Here is a 21,387-nt window from a genome sequence, read left to right on the forward strand (position 1 = left end):
CTTGGTTCGGAAGGCGATTGTGAAAGAAGGCCTTGGGCATAAACACGTACAACAAGAGATGCAAAGAACCCCTTTTCTAAAGCAAACAAAGAGGAATTCAGGAGAGAAGGTTCGGAAGCGATGGCAGCGCTCATACCAAGATCTAGATCGTCGGTGGACGGCAAGAAGTTGGAGGATGCGCCAAGCGTAGCGACGACGAATGCTCGACATGATCCAGGCGCTCCAACCTGCAAACCCGACCAACATCTTGCTTTCACATCGAAACAGCTGAAATTGAAGACAAGCTGCTGCAGCGACAAGCGTTGTATCAAGATATCGCACTTTCTTAATCATCACCTGAGGCTTAATCGTCAGCCGTTTCCCCGCCGCAGCCTCCCGTCCCTCGACGCAGCCCGTATTCCGAAGTCTACAACTCCTTGCAAGGAGTAACTCGACAAAGACCCATCAAGGCCCATCGCCCCGGTGCGAGTGCGGCGACAGTCACAGTTCAACATGGCCTCTAGTCCGACTCTTCCGCGAACAATGTCGACGTCCTATGTCCAACCCGCGTCGACTCCCGCCATCATCGTCAACGGCAAACCATGGACCGTCGCTTCTCAGTACCGCCCCATATCCTGGAACTCGGAGAATGCACACGTAACGGCCATGGGCTTGAGTTCGACGGGCAAGGGCATCCTCATAGGAATGCTGTCTGCCTTTGGCTCGGCCGCCCTGGTCGCCATCATCCTGGCCTTCATCTACTTCTTCCGCTACACCAATCGTGGTCGCATCTTCCTGGACAGCATCGGACGGCCTGGAGAGTACGATGACGAGCAAGCTTTCTTACGTGAAGAGGAGGATGCTTTGGAAGAAATGGACGACCTGCAGCGTGCCGAGTATCTCCGCGCAAAGGGTAAATCCATATGCACATGTGCCATGCCGCAGACACAGATTCGCTGACACTATATACTACAGCTTTCGTCACAGCCAATCCCCCCGAATCCGTACAAACAGACATTTCGCTCTCGCAGTTCCTCGCAATTCAAGAGAAGGGTGTACAAGCTTGGGAATTCGAACCCGAGCTCGAGATTGCCAACTGCTTCGTCGAGGGTCGTACCGAGATCGAATTCTTCGATGCCGAGTGCAGTGTTCAGAGCAATCTCCCTGTGCCCAAGCAGAACGAGGTCTACTACTGGGAGGCCAAGGTCTTCGACAAGCCAGACAACACTCTACTCAGCATTGGCATGACGACAAAACCCTACCCTCTTTTCAGACTTCCTGGTATCTTGCAATGTCCTTTTTAGCGTCAGAAGGCACAGCTAACGAATTCAGGCATGCACAAATATTCAATAGCCTACACCTCATCCGGCCAACGGAGATACAACCAGCCTTTCTCAGGCACAAGCTATGCGCCTTCATATGAGCAGGGCGATGTCGTCGGTGTTGGCTACAGACCCCGTACCGGAACCGTCTTCTTCACGCGCAATGGCAAGAAACTGGAAGATGTCGCCCACGGTCTAAAGTCTCAGAACCTCTTCCCTACAGTCGGAGCCAACGGTCCTTGCAACGTCCAAGTCAACTTCGGCCAGATGGGCTTTGTCTTTATCGAAGCCAATGTTAAGAAGTGGGGTCTTGCGCCTATGACTGGTAGTCTTGCACCTCCACCCCCATATGGCAGCGAACAAGGCAGTATCCTTCTCGAAGGTGGAAGAGAAGGTGTTCGCGAGGGACAAGCATATATTCACGGCCGCACACACAGCGCGTCAGTCCGTCTCGGAAGGCCAGCCACTAGTCCTGGCCCTCGACGATCGCCCACTGAAATTTCTCTCGCCCAACTCAGCCTGAATGAGTCCCGAGAAGATGATGCCGGAGAGGGCACGAGCAATGCAGCTGCAAGTTACGAATCCCAAGAGGACCTGACAATGCCGTCTCACCCCGACGCCCCACCACCGGAGTATGAAAGCCCAGACGAGGACAATCACTTCTCGACACCACGAGCAAGTATGCACTCGGAACGCTCCCATCTACTACCACATGACCCACCGATCCCTTCTTATGAAGCTGCGGTCGGAGACATGCGGGCGAGCAAATCCCGGAACAACGATAATGAGCAATAAACTCGTCAACAAATCACGACCTCACACATCTCCTTTTCTTTTCAATATATCTATTTTCATTGCGGAGTTTTTAGCGACAACTTCTTTTCTTCTTTTTTGGGTGGACGGTGTCTCTTTCTGGATTGATATTCCCCCCTCTCGAAAAGGGTAGGCTGGATCTGGGCTTGGGAAGGCAACGTGTTTTTACAAGGATCAAACACTGGGATTAGGAATAGGTTCAATCGTTATATTCATTGCTCTCTTTTTTGACAATCAAAATCACCAATCTTCGCTTCCTGTCATGTACCTCGATGTGAGGCTCAAGCTGTCAAACATCCATCCCCGCATGTAACTGATATCAGATAGGTAGGTAGTTATCGATAACGAATAGTGACGTAATGGTAAATCACCACCAAATCATTCGAGACACCAGCACAATCATCAAAGATCCAAGCAACATCTTCGAACAATCAATTGCAAAAAGACAAAAGCAATCGAATGCACCAAACTCTCCACCGTCTATCACGCACAATCATGACATCCTCATCAATCCTGACACCACTCAAAGACCTCAAAGTCGCCAAACATCAGATTCCAGCATATGGGTTGACACCGAATACGTCTATTCAGAACAAGCCTTTACTTGTGTATAAAGAGGCGTTTAAACAAGGTACTTCTGCTGCACAGATTGAAGAACATTTGAGGGGCATCGGAGAGGTCGAGCCGGCTTGGAGGTATACTGTAAGTTTTGATCTTTCCGCTTACCTCTACCATTTGAAACCTTTTGCTGTTCCACATGCCAAATGGTTTAAGAGAGAGGGGAAAAGGTAGAAGTGGTTCTTCTGTTGATACTACATGGTCTTTGCTAACGAGGATGGAAAATTACAGATGTACAGTACATCACACTTCCACTCCACCTCGCACGAACTCCTCTGCATTTCCACCGGCTCCGCTCGCCTCTGTTTCGGCCATGAAGATAATCCATCCAACATTACACCCACCGTCTCTGCTGGCGATGTTATCGTCGTTCCTGCGGGTGTGGCTCATCGTTTACTTGACGATATAGAAGGGGGGTTTGAAATGGTGGGGAGCTATCCGAAGGGAAAGAGTTGGGATATGTGTTATGGGAAAAAGGGGGAGGAGAAGAAAATCAAGGAGATTGAGAAATTGGGGTGGTGGAAGAGAGATCCGGTGTTTGGGGATGAGGGGCCGGCTTTGGAGGTTTAGGAGTGATGGGTAGTCAAATGATATCCTAGAAGTCTATTCCTTTGGATATAATCTGCGGTGTGGTTTCTCGGACTCTTAAGAAGGGTTTGTGACTCGGAGATCAGGAGTGCTGCTTAGGGCTCCGATGGCTCCTTGCTCTAACATGCCTGATCCATTTCGTTATGTTGTACCTTCCTTCTAAACCTACATGCTTGCTAAGATGTTATACTTGACAGAGGTTACGGAGAGTCGCAAGTCTTTGTCTCTTTGCTTGCCTAAACAATGGCCTGCTAGTCTCAGTCACCGAAATCAAGATTTTGCGTATGCATAGAGCCTCGTTTCCCTCGTCCCGTTAGATAAGTACACAGTGTATAAAGACAACAACATATTACGAACAGTCCTTCTTATTAGTACTTCCGAAACCTTTAGGCGTTGCAACTTGTATAGCTTCGAAGGTGAGCGTACTTGAGTACACAAAGCCGGTTGGACTTGCCCAAGAATATGACATCTGTGTTGTAACTGAGAAATGGATATATCTGGGTCTACAATGGATCATCTGCTCAATCTCATCTCTCTCATTTTCTTTTGTGCATTTCTACAGCAAGCAGCCACACGTCGGCTTTAAGAAGTGAAGACAAAGAAAGGACGTGCGTTAGGCAGCTGGCGCTTCCCCAGATTGTGGCGGATTTCGCCGAAAGGCAGAGGCAACAGCGCGCTCAGACGGTAAATGACATAGCGGGAACACTCATACCTGGGTAGCTCTTCCCTACGAACATTCACACACCAACCCCTCACAAACTTCCTGTGAAGCGACAAACCGTGTTTTTGGGACTTCACAGCGTCCTCTCACCCTCTCGCAACCGCTCCCTAACCTTCGACACACGCACTTCACAACCGCCCGCGTGCTCCCATCTCTGACTTTCAAGGCGCGCCTTCGCCCATTCATACACCCGCAACCATAAACATGGCTAAAAATGTTACTGTCATGCCCCAACTCCCAGGCAAGGACGATATCCAGGGCACTTGGAACTTTCTCGCCATAGGAGTCGAGAAGATTATGAACCACCTCCGTGACGGTATCGACCTCAAGACGTACATGAGTCTGTACACAGCCATCCACAACTTCTGTACCGCTCAAAAGGCTGTCGGCCAAACAACCAACCTCAACGCCACACATCGTGGAGGTCAGTCCAGCCATTCTGCCCCGTCCATACCATCCAGCACACTAACATACGACCCAGCACACCTCCTCGGAGAAGATCTGTACAAGCGCCTCAATGACTACCTCAAATCTCACTTGGCTAGTGTCCATGCCGAGATGGTCAAGCACTCGGACGAGGCCCTCCTGTCTTTCTACATCAAGGAGTGGAACCGATACACCACCGCAGGCACCTATAACAACCATTTGTTCCGTTACCTCAACAGACATTGGGTTAAGCGCGAGATAGACGAGGGCAAGAAGGATATCTACGATATCTACACCTTGCACCTTGTCCGCTGGAAGGAAGATATGTTCGGAACCACCCAGAACGCTGTTATGGATGCCGTATTGCACCTGGTGGAGAAGCAGCGCAACGGTGAGACGATCGAGCAGAGTCAGATCAAGAGCGTCGTCGACTCGTTCGTGTCGTTGGGTATCGATGAGCAGGACAGCACAAAATCCACCCTCGACGTCTACCGCATCTACTTCGAAAAGCCTTACCTCGAGTCCACCGAAAAGTACTACGCCCAGGAGTCCCGCCAGTTCCTCGCCGACAACAGTGTCGTCGAATACATGAAGAAGGCCGAACAGCGCCTTGAAGAAGAGAAGGAGCGTGTTCCTCTGTACCTGCTCAACGAGATAATGGCTCCCCTGATGAAGACTTGCGAAAAGGCCTTGATTACCGATCACTGCGCCATTCTGCGCGACGAGTTCCAGGTTCTTCTCGACCACGATAAAGTTGAAGACATGACCCGCATGTATAAGCTGCTAGCCCGCATTCCCGAAGGACTGGACCCTCTGCGTAGCCGATTCGAGGCCCATGTTCTCAGAGCTGGTAACGCTGCTGTCGACAAGGTCGCCTCGGCCGCTGAGAACGCTCTGGACCCCAAGACCTACGTCGACGCTCTGCTCGAGGTTCACACCAAGTACTCCGATCTTGTACAGACTGCTTTCAACGGCGAGTCAGAGTTTGTCCGCAGTCTCGACAACGCTTGCCGCAATTATGTCAACCGCAACGCCGTCTGCAAGAACGGTTCAACACGCTCTCCAGAACTTCTGTCCAAGCACGCCGACACTCTTCTGAAGAAGTCACAAAAGAGCACTGAAGAAGATGACATGGAGCAGAACCTGAACCAAGTCATGACCGTCTTCAAGTACATCGAGGACAAGGATGTGTTCAACAAGTTCTACTCCAAGACTTTGGCCAAGCGTCTGGTCCAGGGCACTTCTGCTTCTGGTGACGCTGAGACTAGCATGATCTCCAAGCTGAAGGATGCAAGTGGTTTCGAGTACACCAACAAGCTCCAGCGTATGTTCCAGGACATGCAAACATCCAAGGATCTGAACGCATCATATGACGACTGGTGCAAGGAGAATCTTGACGAGGCTGATCGCAAGACTGCCATCGACTCCTACTACAACATCCTCGGTACTGGTTTCTGGCCGCTGCAACCCTCAAACACCCCCTTCACACCGCCTCAAGACATTGCGCGCACATATGAGCGTTTCCAGAACTACTACCTTAGCAAGCATGGTGGCCGCAAGCTGACATGGCTGTGGCATCTCTGCAAAGGTGAGATCAGAGCCAACTATGTCAGAATGAACAAGGTTCCCTACACCTTCCAAGTATCTACCTACCAGATGGCCATCCTGTTGCTCTTTAACGACAGCGACACGGTGACCTACGATGAGATGTCCGAAGCTACCAAGCTCAACAAGGACACTCTCGATCCCTCAGTCGCTATCATGCTCAAGGCAAGAGTGCTCACAGCCAAGCCCGATGGTGCTGGCCAACAAAGCGGAACCACCTACACGCTCAACCAGGGCTTCAAGAACAAGAAACTGAAGGTCAACCTCAACATCGCCATCAGATCTGAGCAGAAGCAAGAAGTCGAGGACACGCACAAGACCATTGAGGAGGACAGAAAGATGCTCATGCAGGTAAGTTATAATCGTCTTCGTGACTCGTTCTTACAGCATGCTAACAAAAGACCAGTCTGCCATTGTCCGTATCATGAAGTCTCGCAAGACCATGAAGCACACACAGCTGGTTGCCGAAGTCATCTCGCAAATCAAGAACAGATTCGTGCCTAAGGTGCCCGACATCAAGAAGTGCATCGATATCCTTCTGGAGAAGGAATATCTCGAGCGTTTGGAGGGCGATGAGCTCGGCTATTTGGCTTAGAAAAAGAAGCTACGAAACATGCGAACAGGAGTTATGGGTACCATGGCAAAAATGGGGTTGCCCAGGTAGAATTTCGAGCAAGGCGTTCTGGTTCGGTTGTGGCTTTTCCATTCTTGCAATGAATAATCCTCTTTATAATGGGGAGAGATTCGTAGAAACGTTATCACATCTGTATCTACCTTGAATCACCCAACCATATGTTTTAACGAGACAAATGACTCCTGTAGCTGAAGAAATGCACAGTGCTTTCTAAGTTAGAGTCTCCAGTAAGAGAACGTTCATGATTCCCCCTGTGTGGACAACTGCGCCATGCTGAAATCATCTCGCATTCCTACAGCTTCGATCTCTCCGGACATGATCCCGGAGACAGACGTAGTGACACATTTGTGTTCGTGAGGTGGTGGGCAAGGACAATGATCTAATCTTATCTACACTCTCGTAGATCCACCGGGAAAGCGCGAGCAATGGCGGCCCCACGCACGGCCAGCATCATCGCAAGAGCAACTCGCAACCCGTGAATTCACTTCTACCAGATTCAACTCAAGGATTAGCCAGATGCTGGAATCTTTGCACGTTAAACCCCTTATTCACAAATACCTTGCGCCACATCGCTGAACAACAGTGACGCGATGGAAAGACAGAGGAAGCGTACGCCGAAGATCGAGCTCGAAAGGGAAGTGTACAATGCTAATGACCAATCGCAGGCGAGCTGCGCGACCTCAACCAACGTGCATGGGCTGGTGAGCCAAATGTTCTCGCTGTCCAGGGCTCGCTCGACTCGTCCATGAAGAAGAATACCGCCTTCATCAAACGTCTACGTACCGCAATCAACGCTGCTGGCCAGAGTGTCTTCCTACAAGAAATCTGCACTCTTTCGCTGCACAAATACCTATCCGAGATCATCTCTGCCTGCTTCGAAGGCCTGACCAAACTCAAGACTCCTGGAGAAATCGCCGCTGGTGTCGAAATCGTCTCTGCTCTCCACCAACGCTTCGGTCCCGATGAGTTCACCAAAATGCTCGGCTGGTTTGTTGGCCGTGGTCTGGCTACGCCCGATAGAGCGCAGTTGAAAGCTCTGGCTCAAGATGTGCGTGAAAGAGAAGAGAAGGAACGTATCTCAAGACAGCGCATTCTGTTACGAGTGGCCACTGAACTGTGGCTTGTCGGTGTCCTGCGTAGTTTGGAGGACATTGCCCGTCCGGAAGAGGCCAATAAGTTGAAAGAGTCGGGAAAGCCAGTGGATACCCTGCCCAAGGCCAAGACTACACGACCCGACACTGCAGACCCAGAACCTTTCCCTCTGGAAGTACTCAAGGATATGCTGGGCCACGACCGTGAGCACGTGAACCTGCCGTTGGTGGTCATTTTCGTCAAGAGTTTTGCCTGGGACATTTTGGCCTCGAAACCTACACAAGATGGCCGCAAGACTGTCGCTGAGGATGGCTCGACAGTAACGGCTGCAGAAGAGACCGACGCTGACTCGAACGGCACTCAAGATCCTCCACTTTGCGCGTCCGACATGCAGCAGCGCTTCAAGAATATTCTCGGCCGCTATTTCCAGGACGTCAAAGCTCATATTGTTCGCGACCAGAAGCATCTGACCGCTCAAGGACGTCGCAATGCCGAAGCATACGTCAAGTCGGGAGAAGTCTTTGAAGACCGCCAAACAAACTTTGAGAAACAGACCAAGTCTCACGAGAAGCTGGTCTCAAATGCTCAAGTACTGGCAGATGCGCTTGGTGTGGACATGCCAGATCTGTCCGAGAAGGAGTCTAACAACGCTGGCGGCGACGGCGGCATTGGCCTGGTCAAGACCGGCGAATACTTACGTGGTCAAGGCGACGGCGCCGGCATCTGGGAAGACGAAGAAGAGAGACGCTTTTACGAGAATTTGATTGATCTCAAAGACAGAGTCCCTGGCATCTTACTTGAGGATGGCAAAAAGAAGAAATCTGACGGCGACGATCAGGTAGGAAAGAGAGTCGAAGAAATTGCAGAAGCCAAGCTTGAAGCCGCAGAGCCCAAGTCAGCAGAGGGGGATGACCAATCTACTGCTATTGCCAACAAGACCGTAGGCGCGCAGGTTGATGCATTGCTTGCCCAACTTGTCGACTTGACCAACAAAGACCAAGTTGATCAATTTGCCATTGATTTTTGCTTCTTGAACTCCAAGGCCTCTCGAAACCGCTTGGTGAGGGCAATCCAGGATATTCCCAAGGGTCGCACCGACCTGTTGCCCCTATATTCACGACTCGTCGCGACTCTTGGAAAACACTTGATCGATGTTCCTCAAGCCTTGATCGCTTACCTCGATGAGGAATTCAGGAGCTTACAGCGCCGCAAGTCAAAGGATTTCCTTGGACAAGTCCGTATGATCAACATCCGTTACATCGCTGAGCTTACTAAGTTCGGCGTTGTGCCCGAGCATGTTATCTTCCACTGCTTGAAGGTCAGTCTCGACGACTTTTCGCGCATGAACATCGAGATCATCTCGAACCTTCTCGAGAATTGCGGTAGGTATCTCCTTCGCAACCCGGATACCTCACCAAGAATGGCCTCCTTCCTGGAGACATTGCAACGCAAGAAGGGTGCTCAGCATCTTGGTCAACAGGAGCGTATGCTTATTGAAAACGCCATGTACTACGTCAATCCTCCGGAGCGCGCGGCCATTCAGCAGAAAGAACGAACCCCTCTCGAGTTATACGTGCGCAAGCTCATCTACCTTGATCTTTCGAAGCGCTCCCTCGAAAAGGTGATTAAGCAGATCCGAAAGCTACATTGGGAAGAGCCAGAGGTCCCGGAGCTTCTTCGCAAGATCTTCACCAAGCCAGGCAAGATCAAGTACAGCAATGTCCATCTATTGGCTGTCATCCTTGGAGCGCTGCATCGTTATCATCAGAGCTTCACAGTTTCTGTTCTAGATGATGTGCTCGAGCAAATAACGGTTGGACTCGAGACCAACGACTTCAAGCAGAACCAGAAGCGTATTGCCGAAGTCAAGTATCTGGGTGAGCTGTACGTCTACCGTATGGTGGACTCTGCTCTTATCTTTGACACACTCTACCACATCATCAACTATGGTCATCCAGGTGGATTCGCCCGCCCAGGCGCTTACAACATGCTCGACTTACCCGATGACTACTTCCGCATCAGACTCGTGGCTAGTCTCCTTGAGACATGCGGTATGTACTTTGACAAGGGTGCGGTCAAGAAGAAGCTTGACTTCTTCTTGTCGTTCTTCCAGTACTACATCCAGACGAAGGAGCCGATGCCTATGGATGTTGAGTTTGTGGTTCAGGACATGTTTGCTCTGTTGCGACCCCAATGGAAGGTTGCTACCACGTTCGAGGAAGCACAGCAAGTCTTCAGCGAGGCTGTCAAGCACAACTACCAGAACTCTGGGTCCAACAAGCAGCAGGCAGAACAAGAGGAAGAAGAGGAAGAAGACGGTCGTGGCATTGACGACGTCAACAATGATGACGGTGAAGACGACAAGTCATCCGGAGACGAATCTGCCGAGCCCACCGATGATGAAGGCGCCGGTGAGACCCCAGAGGAAGGTACTGAAGACGAAGAAGAGCATATTGTCGTCACACGTCCCGAGGACCAGCGCGATCCCGAGGCAGATGCCGAGTTCGACAGAGAACTGGCTAAGATGATGGCGGAGAGCGTCGAGTCGCGCAAGTTTGACCGCAAGCCTGTCTTCGACGTTCCCTTGCCCATGCGTAAGACTGCCACTGCTACGTCAACTCCTAACAGCGAACCGGCCCAGCCCGTCGAGCCTACCTCAAACACGATGAAATTCGCACTTCTCAGCAGAAAAGGAAACAAACCACAGGCAAGAACCAGACACCAGCTCCCCAAAATGATTATATCGATCAGCGCTAACTTCAACAGACTCGCTCCATTGACCTGCCTTCAGACTCGAACTTTGCAGTTGCTATGCGGAGCCAGCAAGAGCAGGCTCGCGCAGAGCAACAGCGCATCAAGAATCTGGTCCTCAACTATGACCTTCGCGACGACGACCCCAACGATGGTGAATCATCCTTCCATTACATCATGCAACCCAACACAAATCGCACTGTCCTCGTAGGCAAAGGCGCCCTAAACCGCCAACAGCTGCCTCGGGATTTCAACAATCCTGCAGCAGCCAATGCCTCACACATACCCAGAACAAGCAGCCATGGCAATATCAACATTGTTCGTGGTCTAAGTCTTCATACACCCCTTCCCCCATCTGCAATCTCATCTTCCTACGCCGTTAGCACACGCAACGAAAACTTCAAGCCTAGAGCTTCTCCCGCGACTCCAAATGCTGACCATGCCTCTTTTACCCCTACAGCAGCTCTAGATGCACAGTCCCCCTATAACCAACCCCGTGTTGACAAGTCCGGGACCTCACGCAACGTCACCAGAAGCAGAAAGCTGCAGCTCAGTGATGTCGACTGGTATGAAACCCCGCCCAACACCCCTGTTGTTTCCAAGCAGAAAGAGAAGCCGGAGACGAAATTGAGCTTGGACTCGTATGTTGTCATTGGCAGGAAGCAGAAGAAGGCTCCTAAGAAGAAGGAACCGGATGCACTTGGCAATGCGTGATAAACGACGATATTGAGAGATGCGACAAAACAGAAGCTGATGTAAGGCCCCCCGTCGGGCAATCGCAGGACTTGAACGATATCGATATGCATATCCATCCACGACAACCACGGGAAGCTTCCCGATAGCTCTCAACCACACCGACCAGCGTCTTTTTCGCTGCCGACGATTCGTCTTGATCACATGGAACATTGCTCGCAGCGCTTGTTCTGCAAAGGAGTAAGCCACACTTGCTGAACTCCAAGTACCGCAACCGACAGCGTCATCGACAAACAAAACAACGCCTCGTCCAAACACAGCCCTGAAGATGGAGAAGATATTGGAGGCGTCTCGACCTGCAGAACGGGCAGATTTGCTAGCAGCACCGGTAATACTTTCGTGGCATTTTTTGAGACATGCGGGAAGATTATAGGGAGAGACATTTGCTCTTTTTCCCCATGACTCGTTTTATTTTGTGGCTTGCTTGCTTACTAGCTGGCCGGTTATCTCTTGGGCCCAGATTGCTGAAGATGAGGTCTTGAGAGTCAGAGTATAGATATATCTTGATCCGAAAGGGAAAGCAGCCATGAGCAGTACATGCAGTTTTTGTCTTGGTCTTGCCGTTCAGCACTCGAGTGTTGTTGTTCTTCTACCGTTTCTATATCTTGGTGCGGTATATGGGTGTAGAGCGGACGTGCTGTGAGAATTTCGTCAGACTGACATTGCCTTTGTACATTTAGACATCGCGAAAAGAGCGTGATTGCTTTGTCTGTGTATAGGCTCAAGTTATACCGGCAGTTGTACTGACGAACAGCCGCTGCGAAGACTTGCACTCACATTCAACGCGGAACTGACGAACATGGGGAACAGTTAAAGACGATGGTGAACGGACGTTGCAAGCGATCAGCACGATCAACAGGGCAAAGGAAGATTTGGATTAAGGTTTCAGGTCAAGCAACGCAGGTCGGTACAGATAAAGGAATAACGCCCGTTGGTTCCCGATAAACGCCGTTGATATCCCATCCCAGGTCATCATCATCAGCAATGATTTTCCATAAAGCATAAAAGTCATTGGCAGCCAGACGATTCTCAATCGCCCAGGTCGTCAACACTGCCATCTTCTCCCTTCGATAACACCTTGTAGCTTTTTGAGCGAAGACCGAACATGTCCATGGACCCTCTCCACACTGAATGGCCAAGTGAGAGCATTGCTTTTCCGAACTGCAATGTCGATGAAGCGTTCGACCACGAGTGCAGAAAGGAAGATGTAGGTGTTGTCGGATGGCTTTGAAGCTACTTGCCAGCAGAAGGAGAAGTGGTGGTGTAGCCGGGAGACTTGGGGTCGGAGTTGAAGGTACGCTCCATGGCAGCTCTCTTCTGGTCGCTCAGCTTGAAGCTGGGCTGTCTACCAGTGGTGTTGAGAGCAGGGGGAGCGTCGGGGATGGTAGGGTCGCTGCGGTAGGCGAGATGAGCGGCATCAGGGTCGTGGTTGCCAGCGGCGACAGCCTGAGCCTTCAAGTCACGCTCGTAGTTGTCGGTCATGCGACGGTGGAGGTGAGGCTGGGGCTCGTGGGCCTCCTGCACCTTGTCGGCGTGCGAGTGAGCAGGGTGGAACTCGGGCGAGTGGTACATGGCGGCCTTGTCGTTGGAGACCTGCGAAGTGGCTGAGGCAGGGCTACTACCGGCAGTGCTGGTGCTGGGTCTCTCGCTGATCAGGTCGTCGTGGTTGGGAGCGGTAGGAGCCATTGCAGGATGGTTCGTTGTGGTGATGATTATGGGTTGAGAGTGCTGTGATGGTGCTTCTGTCGACGCCACACTGTACGAGGAGCTGCTTGAGATGGATGTGGTGTGATCTTTGCAGATACACGGACAAGAAACTGTGATGAGGGATGACTTCTTGCAGGTAAGATGATGTGGAGTTGTTTTGAATGAAAGAGCGAAGTGAACAGTCTTGTTTACCCCGGCGTGTTCGACAGTCGATGTTGTTCGTCTCGTTCGGGAAACGAGGGGTTGGATGCTGCCTGCCTTCCATCTTGCTTTACGAATTCTATGAGTGGGAAAGAGCTGCCATCGCGAGTTCTGTCTCTTGACGGAGAAGGTACATCTTGGAGGTACCTCCACCTTCTTTCCTGCACAACAACCAAAGAGCTTTCCCCGCATCACACACCTGCCGATCTATTGCCAGACAGCCCGGACCATCATCGATTCGTCGTTGATGTCTTGATTCTGACCTGTTCGACCTCAATGCCGGATTCCACGTGTTCAGCCCGATAAGACAACAACAGGTCTGGATCTGAACATCGTAGAAGCCTCTGACGGCAGTGGAAGGCTTCTTTCCTCTTGCCGGCAAATCGATAGAGACAACGGCCATGGGAAAACGACTTGAGGTCTTGAAGCTGTTCGATAGTGTGCCCAGCCGCGAAGAATACTAAACTTTCGGCCGCCTCGGGCCTTGTTTGGCTTGAACCCTGACTCTCGAAACACACACCCCTTGGCGGGAAACGTACCTGATACGACCATCAAATTGCGACACCAAAGGGCCTGTGCAACTCTTTTACAATCCTTGTGCGGCATCACTTCTAGAAAAGCAGCTTTGGCTCGTGTTTGTCTATCCTTAAAGGCAATGCCAACTCGCCAAGAGACGCATGAGCATCCCGGCAAAGTCTCATCCCGTACTGCGCCCTCCTGATCTGCCCAATTTCGAGTAAGGCCGAGCTATTCACGACGCCGCGAATGCAGGACATCGAAAGTCGGTGAAGACAGCATCAATTGATTTTTCTCCCTTTTTCCATTCTAAAAGACGTCGCTATCCTCCTTCGGCACCATTGAACATATTCGAAACGGCTTCGCAATTACCGTTGAGAAGCGTTCTCATCCTAACACACGCCACTATCCCCACACAAGACCTACGTGTCTCGCACCTTTACTCTATTAGTCTCTGGGCCTCTAGTCCGCACTCCACTCGACGGAAAAAGGAAGATTCCACGTGCCTTCTCTGGTAGATAATACCTGGCCGTTTCTTCACCTTTCACTCTCACGCGTTCTCTCATCCCCAACTCAGACAAACGTCTCTGCCCTGGTCTCGGCTCTGGACATATAACATCGGTATTGACCCACCTGGAAGAGCATGCTCGTTTGAATCCCTCAACGCGTTTTCAGTCATTCAAAATGTCGGCTCTATCTTCTCCAGCCCTTAGCTTTTGCGACACTCTTTCCTCTCCGGACCTTGATGCCTACCTCGACAGTCTTCCACCTCTATCTCAATTGCCCTCGCCCGAAATGAAGGAAGCCTGGTGGAGAGAAGAATCTTTTCATGGAAGACATGACTCGCTCATGTCCGACGTCCCCTCTTCATGTAAGTACGACCAACATATTTTGTCGACGAGCACGTGAGCTAATGGCAATCGTAGTCGCAACTGCTGCCGAAGTGCTATGTAACATCACTGCATGTGACAGCTGCAACTCTGTCAAGTCATTGCAGTCGATGATCACGCAATTCTTGGACAACTCTCGTGTGCCCATGGAGACTGTAGCTCTGGTCTACAACATACTGTCTCAACCAGCCGTTGCTGCCATCCACTGCTGGCACGGCAACTCGGTCTCTTCCACTTCCGCTCAGATGCAATCGAAGATGATGCAAATCCACGGACCGGAATCGGATGCTTCTTGCCAGCGAGCTTTAGTCATTCTTTCAGCTTTGAGTGTCGCAGTATCATTCACAGAGGACAATTCTAGAAACTTGTTCCACTGGTCGAGACAGGTGGCCGAGGGCATATTCAGCACCGAGCAGATCAGCTCGATGAACCGCATCGTTCTTGCCAAACTCGAATGGTCAATCCACCCTCTTTCCGCCCCTACGCCCATCGATGCAGCGCTCAAGGCTTTGTCGGGCTCGGGAGTTGTCGCACATACGAAGCTCTCGTCGTTCGCGCCGTTCATTGTCGATGAGGAGGAATCTCTCAGGTTAATCCTCGGCCCACAGACCATGGTTCAGCATGGACTTGTTACACCAGAACCCTCGCCCAACTGTATCCACGGAGAAGACGACTTGATGTCTAAATATCTGCCTGCGACGCCAGCATAAACAGGATTGTATGGCTAGTGATATCTGACGAAGCAGGCTTCGTCGAGCTTGTCGACCCCGGAGGTCGATGTGGATACAGGTACGACACATGCATATGGGATCAGGCGTTTGGGCAGCATAATCGAGATTCGACATGAGGGCTAGGGCGCATCACGGATAGGGTCGGGAAGGAAAGGCAGCGTGGATTTTGACAGGTCGTGACGATACCCACCTGATATTTCAACATGGCAACAGCCCATGAAAAGCAGACAAGACGCTAGCTAGTAATCCTAATATCAACAAGCGCTGGGTGCTACTCTATCTTCATATCGCAATCCTTTCCGTGATGGGTGCATGTGTGAGGAGCATCAACAAACACGACAGCTCAGGCACGGGCGTCGGGCGACGACTTTGGTGAAGGTTTCGGAAGGCTGAACCGAGCGGCTCCAGATCACGCCAGACCCGCGCCTTCCCTTTCGTACCCCGCATCAGCAGCTTCGGGGGAAGTTACGGAGCATGCAACAGTTCAGCAGAGAGCCAATCCTCTACGCTCTCAGCAGCAGCAGCCACCTACGGCAGCAAGACCAGAGCTTCGGGAATCGTTGGGAGCCGTGAACCTCTTCTTCAGCTCCTTCTCACCTCGTCCTCTTCTTCCTTCGGTCAATCATCTTCCTGTTCCTTGCAACGCCTCGAGTCGCAGAAAGCTGCCCCTCACCCCCCTCAAGCCCCCTCACTCCCCAGACCACTCGTACCATTGTAATTATGGCAACCACAACGACCCCTTCTCGGTCGCGTAGACCATCGACATCGGCTCCTGTCGCTGAACTCTCAGGGCCAATTGGACCCGCCGGCATCACGAGGCCCAAGCACAAGCGTACAATCACAGGCTTCGGAGCATCTGATATCAAGAGCGTCGAAGCTGAGATTCCCGACGAGCAAAAGACTGCGTAAGTCAGCAAAGCGGTCCACATATCGACGACTTGACTAACACGAAGCTTATAGCTGGAAGAAACACGTACGACCTTGCCTGGCTTTCCGTACCACCCCCGAACCGACGCTAACACTAAGCAGAGTGCTTCTGGATTCAAGAACAAGGAGGACTTCGAGGTACAAGGAGGCTTCAATATACACATCCAAACACGCTTCTGACTAGACGGATAGTCTGCTGCCATTCGCCATATCGAGACAACTCTCGCTCGGTCGCTCTACAACTGCGATGAAGGGTGCGTGTCACAGTCCCATTAGAGCAGAAGATCGGCTGACACTTGTCGCAGCGCTGCCTACGGCGGAACAGCTTTGGCTTTCCGCGACCGTCTGATAATTGATTGGAACAAGACTCAGCAAAGTCATACCTTTGCCGACCAGAAGCGCGTCTACTGTAAGCCCAATCACATGTCATGAGCATTCTAGTACTGACAAGCATAGACCTCTCTCTTGAGTTCTTGATGGGAAGAGCCTTGGACAACGCCATGCTCAATGTCGGCTTGAAGGACGTTGCAAGAGGTATGTCGTGCAGCTTGTTGCACTGGACCTAACGGAGCTGACACTTTTACAGATGGTCTCGCCGACCTTGGCTTCCGCATGGAAGATGTCATTGGCATCGAGCGCGATGCCGCTCTCGGTAACGGCGGTCTTGGACGTCTGGCTGCCTGTTTCTTGGACAGTCTTGCCTCGCTCGACTACCCCGCCTGGGGCTATGGTCTGAGATACAGGTATGGTATCTTCAAGCAGGAGATCATCAACGGCTACCAAGTCGAAGTGCCCGACTACTGGCTCGATTTCAACCCCTGGGAGTTCCCCAGACACGACGTTACGGTTGACATCCAGTTCTACGGACATGTCCGCAAGTACAATGATGAAAATGGAAGACAGGTTTCCGTATGGGAAAATGGCGAGATAGTAACTGCCAACGCCTACGATGTACCTATCCCCGGATACAACACCCCCACCACCAACAACCTGCGCCTGTGGTCTAGTAAGGCCGCTAGCGGTGAGTTCGACTTCCAGAAGTTCAACTCTGGCGAGTATGAGCAGTCTGTACATGATCAGATGAGAGCCGAGACTATCTCGGCCGTCTTGTACCCTAACGACAAGTGAGTTTACTTTATCTGACATGCTTGATAATCTACTGACACGACATCAGCCTTGACCGCGGCAAAGAGCTTCGTCTCAAGCAACAATACTTCTGGTGCGCTGCCTCGCTCCACGATATCGTCCGTCGTTTCAAGAAGTCGAAGAAGGCCTGGAAGGAGTTCCCCAACCAAATTGCCATCCAGCTTAACGACACTCACCCGACGCTTGCCATTCCTGAGCTGCAGCGCATCCTGGTAGATGAGGAGGGTCTCGACTGGGACACTGCTTGGAGCATTGTTGTCAATACCTTTGGCTACACCAACCACACTGTCATGGCAGAAGCTCTTGAGAAGTGGTCTGTCCCATTGATCCAGCACTTGCTCCCTCGTCACCTTGAGATCATCTACGAGATCAACCTACACTTCCTGCAATACGTCGAGCGCACCTTCCCTAAGGATCGCGACATGCTCTCCCGTGTCTCCATCGTCGAGGAGTCTAACCCCAAGATGATCCGCATGGCCTTCCTTGCCATTGTAGGCTCTCACAAGGTCAATGGTGTCGCCGAGTTGCATTCTGATCTGATCAAGACCACCATCTTCAAGGACTTCGTCAAGATCTACGGTCAAGACAAATTCACCAACGTCACCAACGGTATCACTCCTCGCCGCTGGCTGCACCAAGCCAACCCCAAGCTGTCCGAGCTCATCGCTTCCAAGCTTGGTGGCTACGACTTCCTCAAGGACCTTACCCTCTTGCACAAGATTGAGGCCTACGCCGATGACAAGCAGTTCCGTAAGGCTTTCCAAGACATCAAGTATGCCAACAAAACTCGCCTTGCCAACTACATCAAGGATACTACTGGCGTGAAGGTCAACCCTGCAGCTCTTTTCGACATCCAGGTCAAACGTATTCACGAGTACAAGCGTCAGCAACTCAATATCTTCGGTGTCATTCATCGCTATCTGGCTCTAAAGGCTATGTCGCCCGAAGAGAGAAAGAAGATGCAGCCTAGGGTCTCCATCTTTGGTGGCAAGGCTGCTCCCGGCTACTGGATGGCTAAGTGTATCATCCATCTTGTCAACGAAGTTGGCAGAGTCGTCAACAACGATCCTGAGATTGGCGATGCGCTCAAGGTCATCTTCATCGAAGACTACAATGTGTCCAAGTGTGAGATCATTGCCCCTGCCTCTGATATCAGTGAGCACATCTCCACTGCCGGTACTGAGGCTTCTGGTACTTCGAACATGAAATTCGTCCTCAACGGTGGTCTCATCATCGGTACTTGCGACGGTGCCAACATCGAGATCACCAGAGAGATTGGCGAGGACAACATCTTCTTGTTCGGAAACTTGGCTGAGGACGTTGAGGACATCCGTCACCAGCACACCTACGAAGGCGTCTTGATCGACGACGGTCTCCAGAAGGTCTTCGATGCCATCCACAATGGCATGTTTGGTCACTCAGACGAGTTCTCCGCTCTGACTAACACAGTCGTCAATCACGACCACTGGTTGACTTCTGCCGACTTCGAAGCATACTGCAAGACCCAGGATTCTATCGATGTGGCCTTCAAGGACCAGGAGTCTTGGCTCCACAAGACCATCATCTCAGTCGCTCGCATGGGTTTCTTCACCGCCGACCGCTGTATCGAGGAGTACGCCGAGATGATCTGGAACGTCGAGCCCCAGAAGATGAAGCAGAATGGCGCATGATCGATAGAAGGATAAATAAAGATCGTTTTACGAGACACGAGGAACAACGGGGACAAGGGCCAATAGTACTTTGCTTTTAACATAATCCAAGATAATGACATTTTCTTCTTTGGTTCAATGACCACTGTTTTCCTCATCGCTGAGCGTAACAATTGTAAACTCTGGTGCATGTCATCCTCGCAAGCATTATGAAAAAAGGTCGTCTGGATCAGAACACTCTGCTCACAAAGACTGCTCTGAAGCTTCTAACGCAGGTCACACGGCTCCTTCCTGCTATCGCGCGAAACATCAACGGCCAAGTACTTCACAAGTGACAATCCTCCTCAGCTACAACATGAACACCTCCTTCTACGAGAGATGGGATGCAGAAGTGGAGAGATTGGTACAAGAGTAGGAATTGAGAGGCGGGGGAGATGCAGCGCGACGGGTACAAGAGAGGTAGGTGAAGGGGTGTAGAAGATAGTGGGTAAAGAAAAGATATGATTTATGAGATCTAAGAATAGATTTTGAAGGAAACGATGAATGGTTTAGGTGGGTCGTGGGTAACCAAAAGATACCGGATGAGAAGTCAGGATTTGTCACGCAAACCAAGACAGGAGGTCGAAAGTAACGTGAATTCCTTCTGTCTCTGCATGTCAGTCGTTCAAGAGCCATCGATAGAGAAAGTCGCCAAGGATCATGGACCTGGATTGCTAGTTACTTACGAAATGGCTTAATCTTTCTTGAGTCGATTGTCCGGACGTGGTGCTAGATAAGCTTGTTATAGTATCCACCATTCGCAATTTTCATGCCGCTGTTAAGTTTCTGGATGAGGTTGCTTTTGCGAGGAAAGAGTGAATCATTGACACCACGGATGTGTCGCGTCTCCACAGAAATTGGAAGTCGTCGTAAGCCGTGAATTGTCAAGTCATAAGTCGTTAGTGATTCGTGAGTTCGTTGGTGGTTTGGGGGTGTTGTTTAATGTCCACATGGTCGCCCACGCAGAGATTCGGAGTGCTGGAAGCCGTACGCGGTCGCCCCCCTCAGGAGGTCATTCTCTCTAGCCAAGAGTTGATGGTAGATACGATCTCCTTCCGGCCAGTCAGCTTTGGACTTTCGACAAACGATCTACCAGATGGCCAAGGAGGTTCAAGGCTTATTATATCACAGATTTCGAGATACTCCAAGCTCTTGAGATTGTCCCTCAGGAAAGTCAGAAATCGTCGTGCAGAAAAGCTTGGGTACTCTCGGCGATGCCGACGGTCCTTGCGAAACACAATGTGTGACAATTTCAGCTGTTGCAGAGTTCTAGCATGGTTCTGAATAAACTTGGCCAGAGTGTATGTCTCGACCACGCAGTGTGATAGTTCAATCTCGCTGAACGTGTTGGTCTTCAACACTGTTGCCAGCAGCCCCAGACCCGTGTTATACTTGAAGCGAGCAAGGAGTGTTTCTCGTGCACGTTGCAGGCTTTGGAAGATCAGGCGTCGCTCTGGCCATTCAATACGGAGTTGTGAAGTCATAACGCTGTCACTGGTCGGAGTGGTTTTCACGCAGACACTAAATTTCGAGTTGCCACGGCGGCCGTCGAGAAGGAGATCGGTAAGTAGTCGATCAACTTGAGGTGTGTCTGCTGTCAATTGCCTTCCCATACCCATGGGGACCGTCATGCACGCACATGCATCTATCTCAATGGCCTCGAGAGGATATTCGCAGGAGTTCGCAGCAGTAATGACTGTATTCAACACGTTTCCGCCGTCCGTGGTCCAAATGTCGAGTTCAAGCAGCTCACCATAGAACAACTCCGCACCCCAGCCGGTTCCGATAGGGATCTTGTCACTGTTGTTAAGCTCGAGGTCGAAAATACCCAGATTCAGCGGAATCTGAGCATTCTTGAAGTTGGTGAGAGCTTCTGCAATCAGTTCGATGTGGCGGCCAGACTCGACCAATTTTAGTTGATGGTCCGAGCAATCTTGATGTCTGCGGATGAGCCATTCGCTGGTCTCCGGGCGATGCTGAGAAACGACGACCTGCAAAGCGCAGCTTCCTTGCTTGAGAGCGTAAGACACAAACAAGATACTTTTGACGTAATGGCGCAGAATGTGATTCTTGGAGATCTCAACCAATGCTTCCAAGCATTCTGAGAACAATACGGGATGAATGGTTCCTAGATATTTGCGCCCAAAAGTAGGAGTTGCGGTATAGTACGCTTTTTTGCAAACGAGTCGAAGATACGCGAGACTTTCGCAATTAATGTTGTCAAGAACCAATTGAAGAACTTCGATGGGTAGATCCAGCAACGAAGCCATAACTCTTTG

The 21,387-nt window shown here is 51.0% G+C and overlaps 8 protein-coding genes across 8 annotated transcripts; 6 read left to right on the top strand and 2 right to left on the bottom strand.

Moving 5' to 3' along the window:
- Window positions 1-275: 275 nt before the first annotated feature.
- On the top strand, window positions 276-2,374 carry M438DRAFT_346374 (SPRY-domain-containing protein). Its single transcript, XM_029905660.1, has 3 exons — window positions 276-892; window positions 955-1,260; window positions 1,312-2,374. Exons 1-3 carry the CDS (start codon window positions 493-495, stop codon window positions 2,094-2,096), a joined length of 1,491 nt encoding a protein of 496 aa, XP_029759608.1. The 5' UTR covers window positions 276-492; the 3' UTR covers window positions 2,097-2,374.
- A 235-nt stretch (window positions 2,375-2,609) lies between these two features.
- M438DRAFT_275232 (uncharacterized protein) lies at window positions 2,610-3,302 on the top strand (the record flags this gene model as incomplete). Its single annotated transcript, XM_029900770.1, has 2 exons — window positions 2,610-2,816; window positions 2,964-3,302. 2 exons carry the CDS (start codon window positions 2,610-2,612, stop codon window positions 3,300-3,302), a joined length of 546 nt encoding a protein of 181 aa, XP_029759609.1.
- A 740-nt stretch (window positions 3,303-4,042) lies between these two features.
- On the top strand, window positions 4,043-6,881 carry M438DRAFT_346376 (Cullin-domain-containing protein). The gene is made up of 3 exons (XM_029905661.1): window positions 4,043-4,465; window positions 4,523-6,423; window positions 6,479-6,881. Exons 1-3 carry the CDS (start codon window positions 4,246-4,248, stop codon window positions 6,665-6,667), a joined length of 2,310 nt encoding a protein of 769 aa, XP_029759610.1. The 5' UTR covers window positions 4,043-4,245; the 3' UTR covers window positions 6,668-6,881.
- A 290-nt stretch (window positions 6,882-7,171) lies between these two features.
- M438DRAFT_346377 (ARM repeat-containing protein) lies at window positions 7,172-11,725 on the top strand. The gene is made up of 5 exons (XM_029905662.1): window positions 7,172-7,315; window positions 7,372-10,505; window positions 10,565-10,703; window positions 11,010-11,115; window positions 11,332-11,725. The coding sequence occupies exons 1-5, from the start codon at window positions 7,297-7,299 to the stop codon at window positions 11,336-11,338; spliced, it is 3,405 nt and encodes a 1,134-aa protein (XP_029759611.1). The 5' UTR covers window positions 7,172-7,296; the 3' UTR covers window positions 11,339-11,725.
- Window positions 11,726-12,553: 828 nt separating this feature from the next.
- M438DRAFT_255172 (uncharacterized protein) lies at window positions 12,554-12,961 on the bottom strand (the record flags this gene model as incomplete). Its single annotated transcript, XM_029899705.1, has 1 exon — window positions 12,554-12,961. A coding segment is annotated over one exon (408 nt), but the record flags the coding sequence as incomplete, so codon positions are not given.
- A 1,264-nt stretch (window positions 12,962-14,225) lies between these two features.
- M438DRAFT_406378 (uncharacterized protein) lies at window positions 14,226-15,622 on the top strand. Its single transcript, XM_029909841.1, has 2 exons — window positions 14,226-14,597; window positions 14,653-15,622. Exons 1-2 carry the CDS (start codon window positions 14,411-14,413, stop codon window positions 15,324-15,326), a joined length of 861 nt encoding a protein of 286 aa, XP_029759613.1. The 5' UTR covers window positions 14,226-14,410; the 3' UTR covers window positions 15,327-15,622.
- Window positions 15,623-15,833: 211 nt separating this feature from the next.
- M438DRAFT_346381 (glycosyl transferase) lies at window positions 15,834-19,182 on the top strand. Its single transcript, XM_029905663.1, has 8 exons — window positions 15,834-16,252; window positions 16,308-16,320; window positions 16,377-16,412; window positions 16,467-16,528; window positions 16,580-16,683; window positions 16,731-16,808; window positions 16,861-17,398; window positions 17,449-19,182. Exons 1-8 carry the CDS (start codon window positions 16,068-16,070, stop codon window positions 19,088-19,090), a joined length of 2,658 nt encoding a protein of 885 aa, XP_029759614.1. The 5' UTR covers window positions 15,834-16,067; the 3' UTR covers window positions 19,091-19,182.
- A 930-nt stretch (window positions 19,183-20,112) lies between these two features.
- M438DRAFT_356126 (uncharacterized protein) lies at window positions 20,113-21,378 on the bottom strand (the record flags this gene model as incomplete). Its single annotated transcript, XM_029907081.1, has 1 exon — window positions 20,113-21,378. One exon carries the CDS (start codon window positions 21,376-21,378, stop codon window positions 20,113-20,115), a length of 1,266 nt encoding a protein of 421 aa, XP_029759615.1.
- Between the last annotated feature and the right edge of the window lie 9 nt (window positions 21,379-21,387).

Source organism: Aureobasidium pullulans (genome assembly GCF_000721785.1).
Source record: "Aureobasidium pullulans EXF-150 unplaced genomic scaffold scaffold_11, whole genome shotgun sequence".
Taxonomy (NCBI): domain Eukaryota; kingdom Fungi; phylum Ascomycota; class Dothideomycetes; order Dothideales; family Saccotheciaceae; genus Aureobasidium; species Aureobasidium pullulans.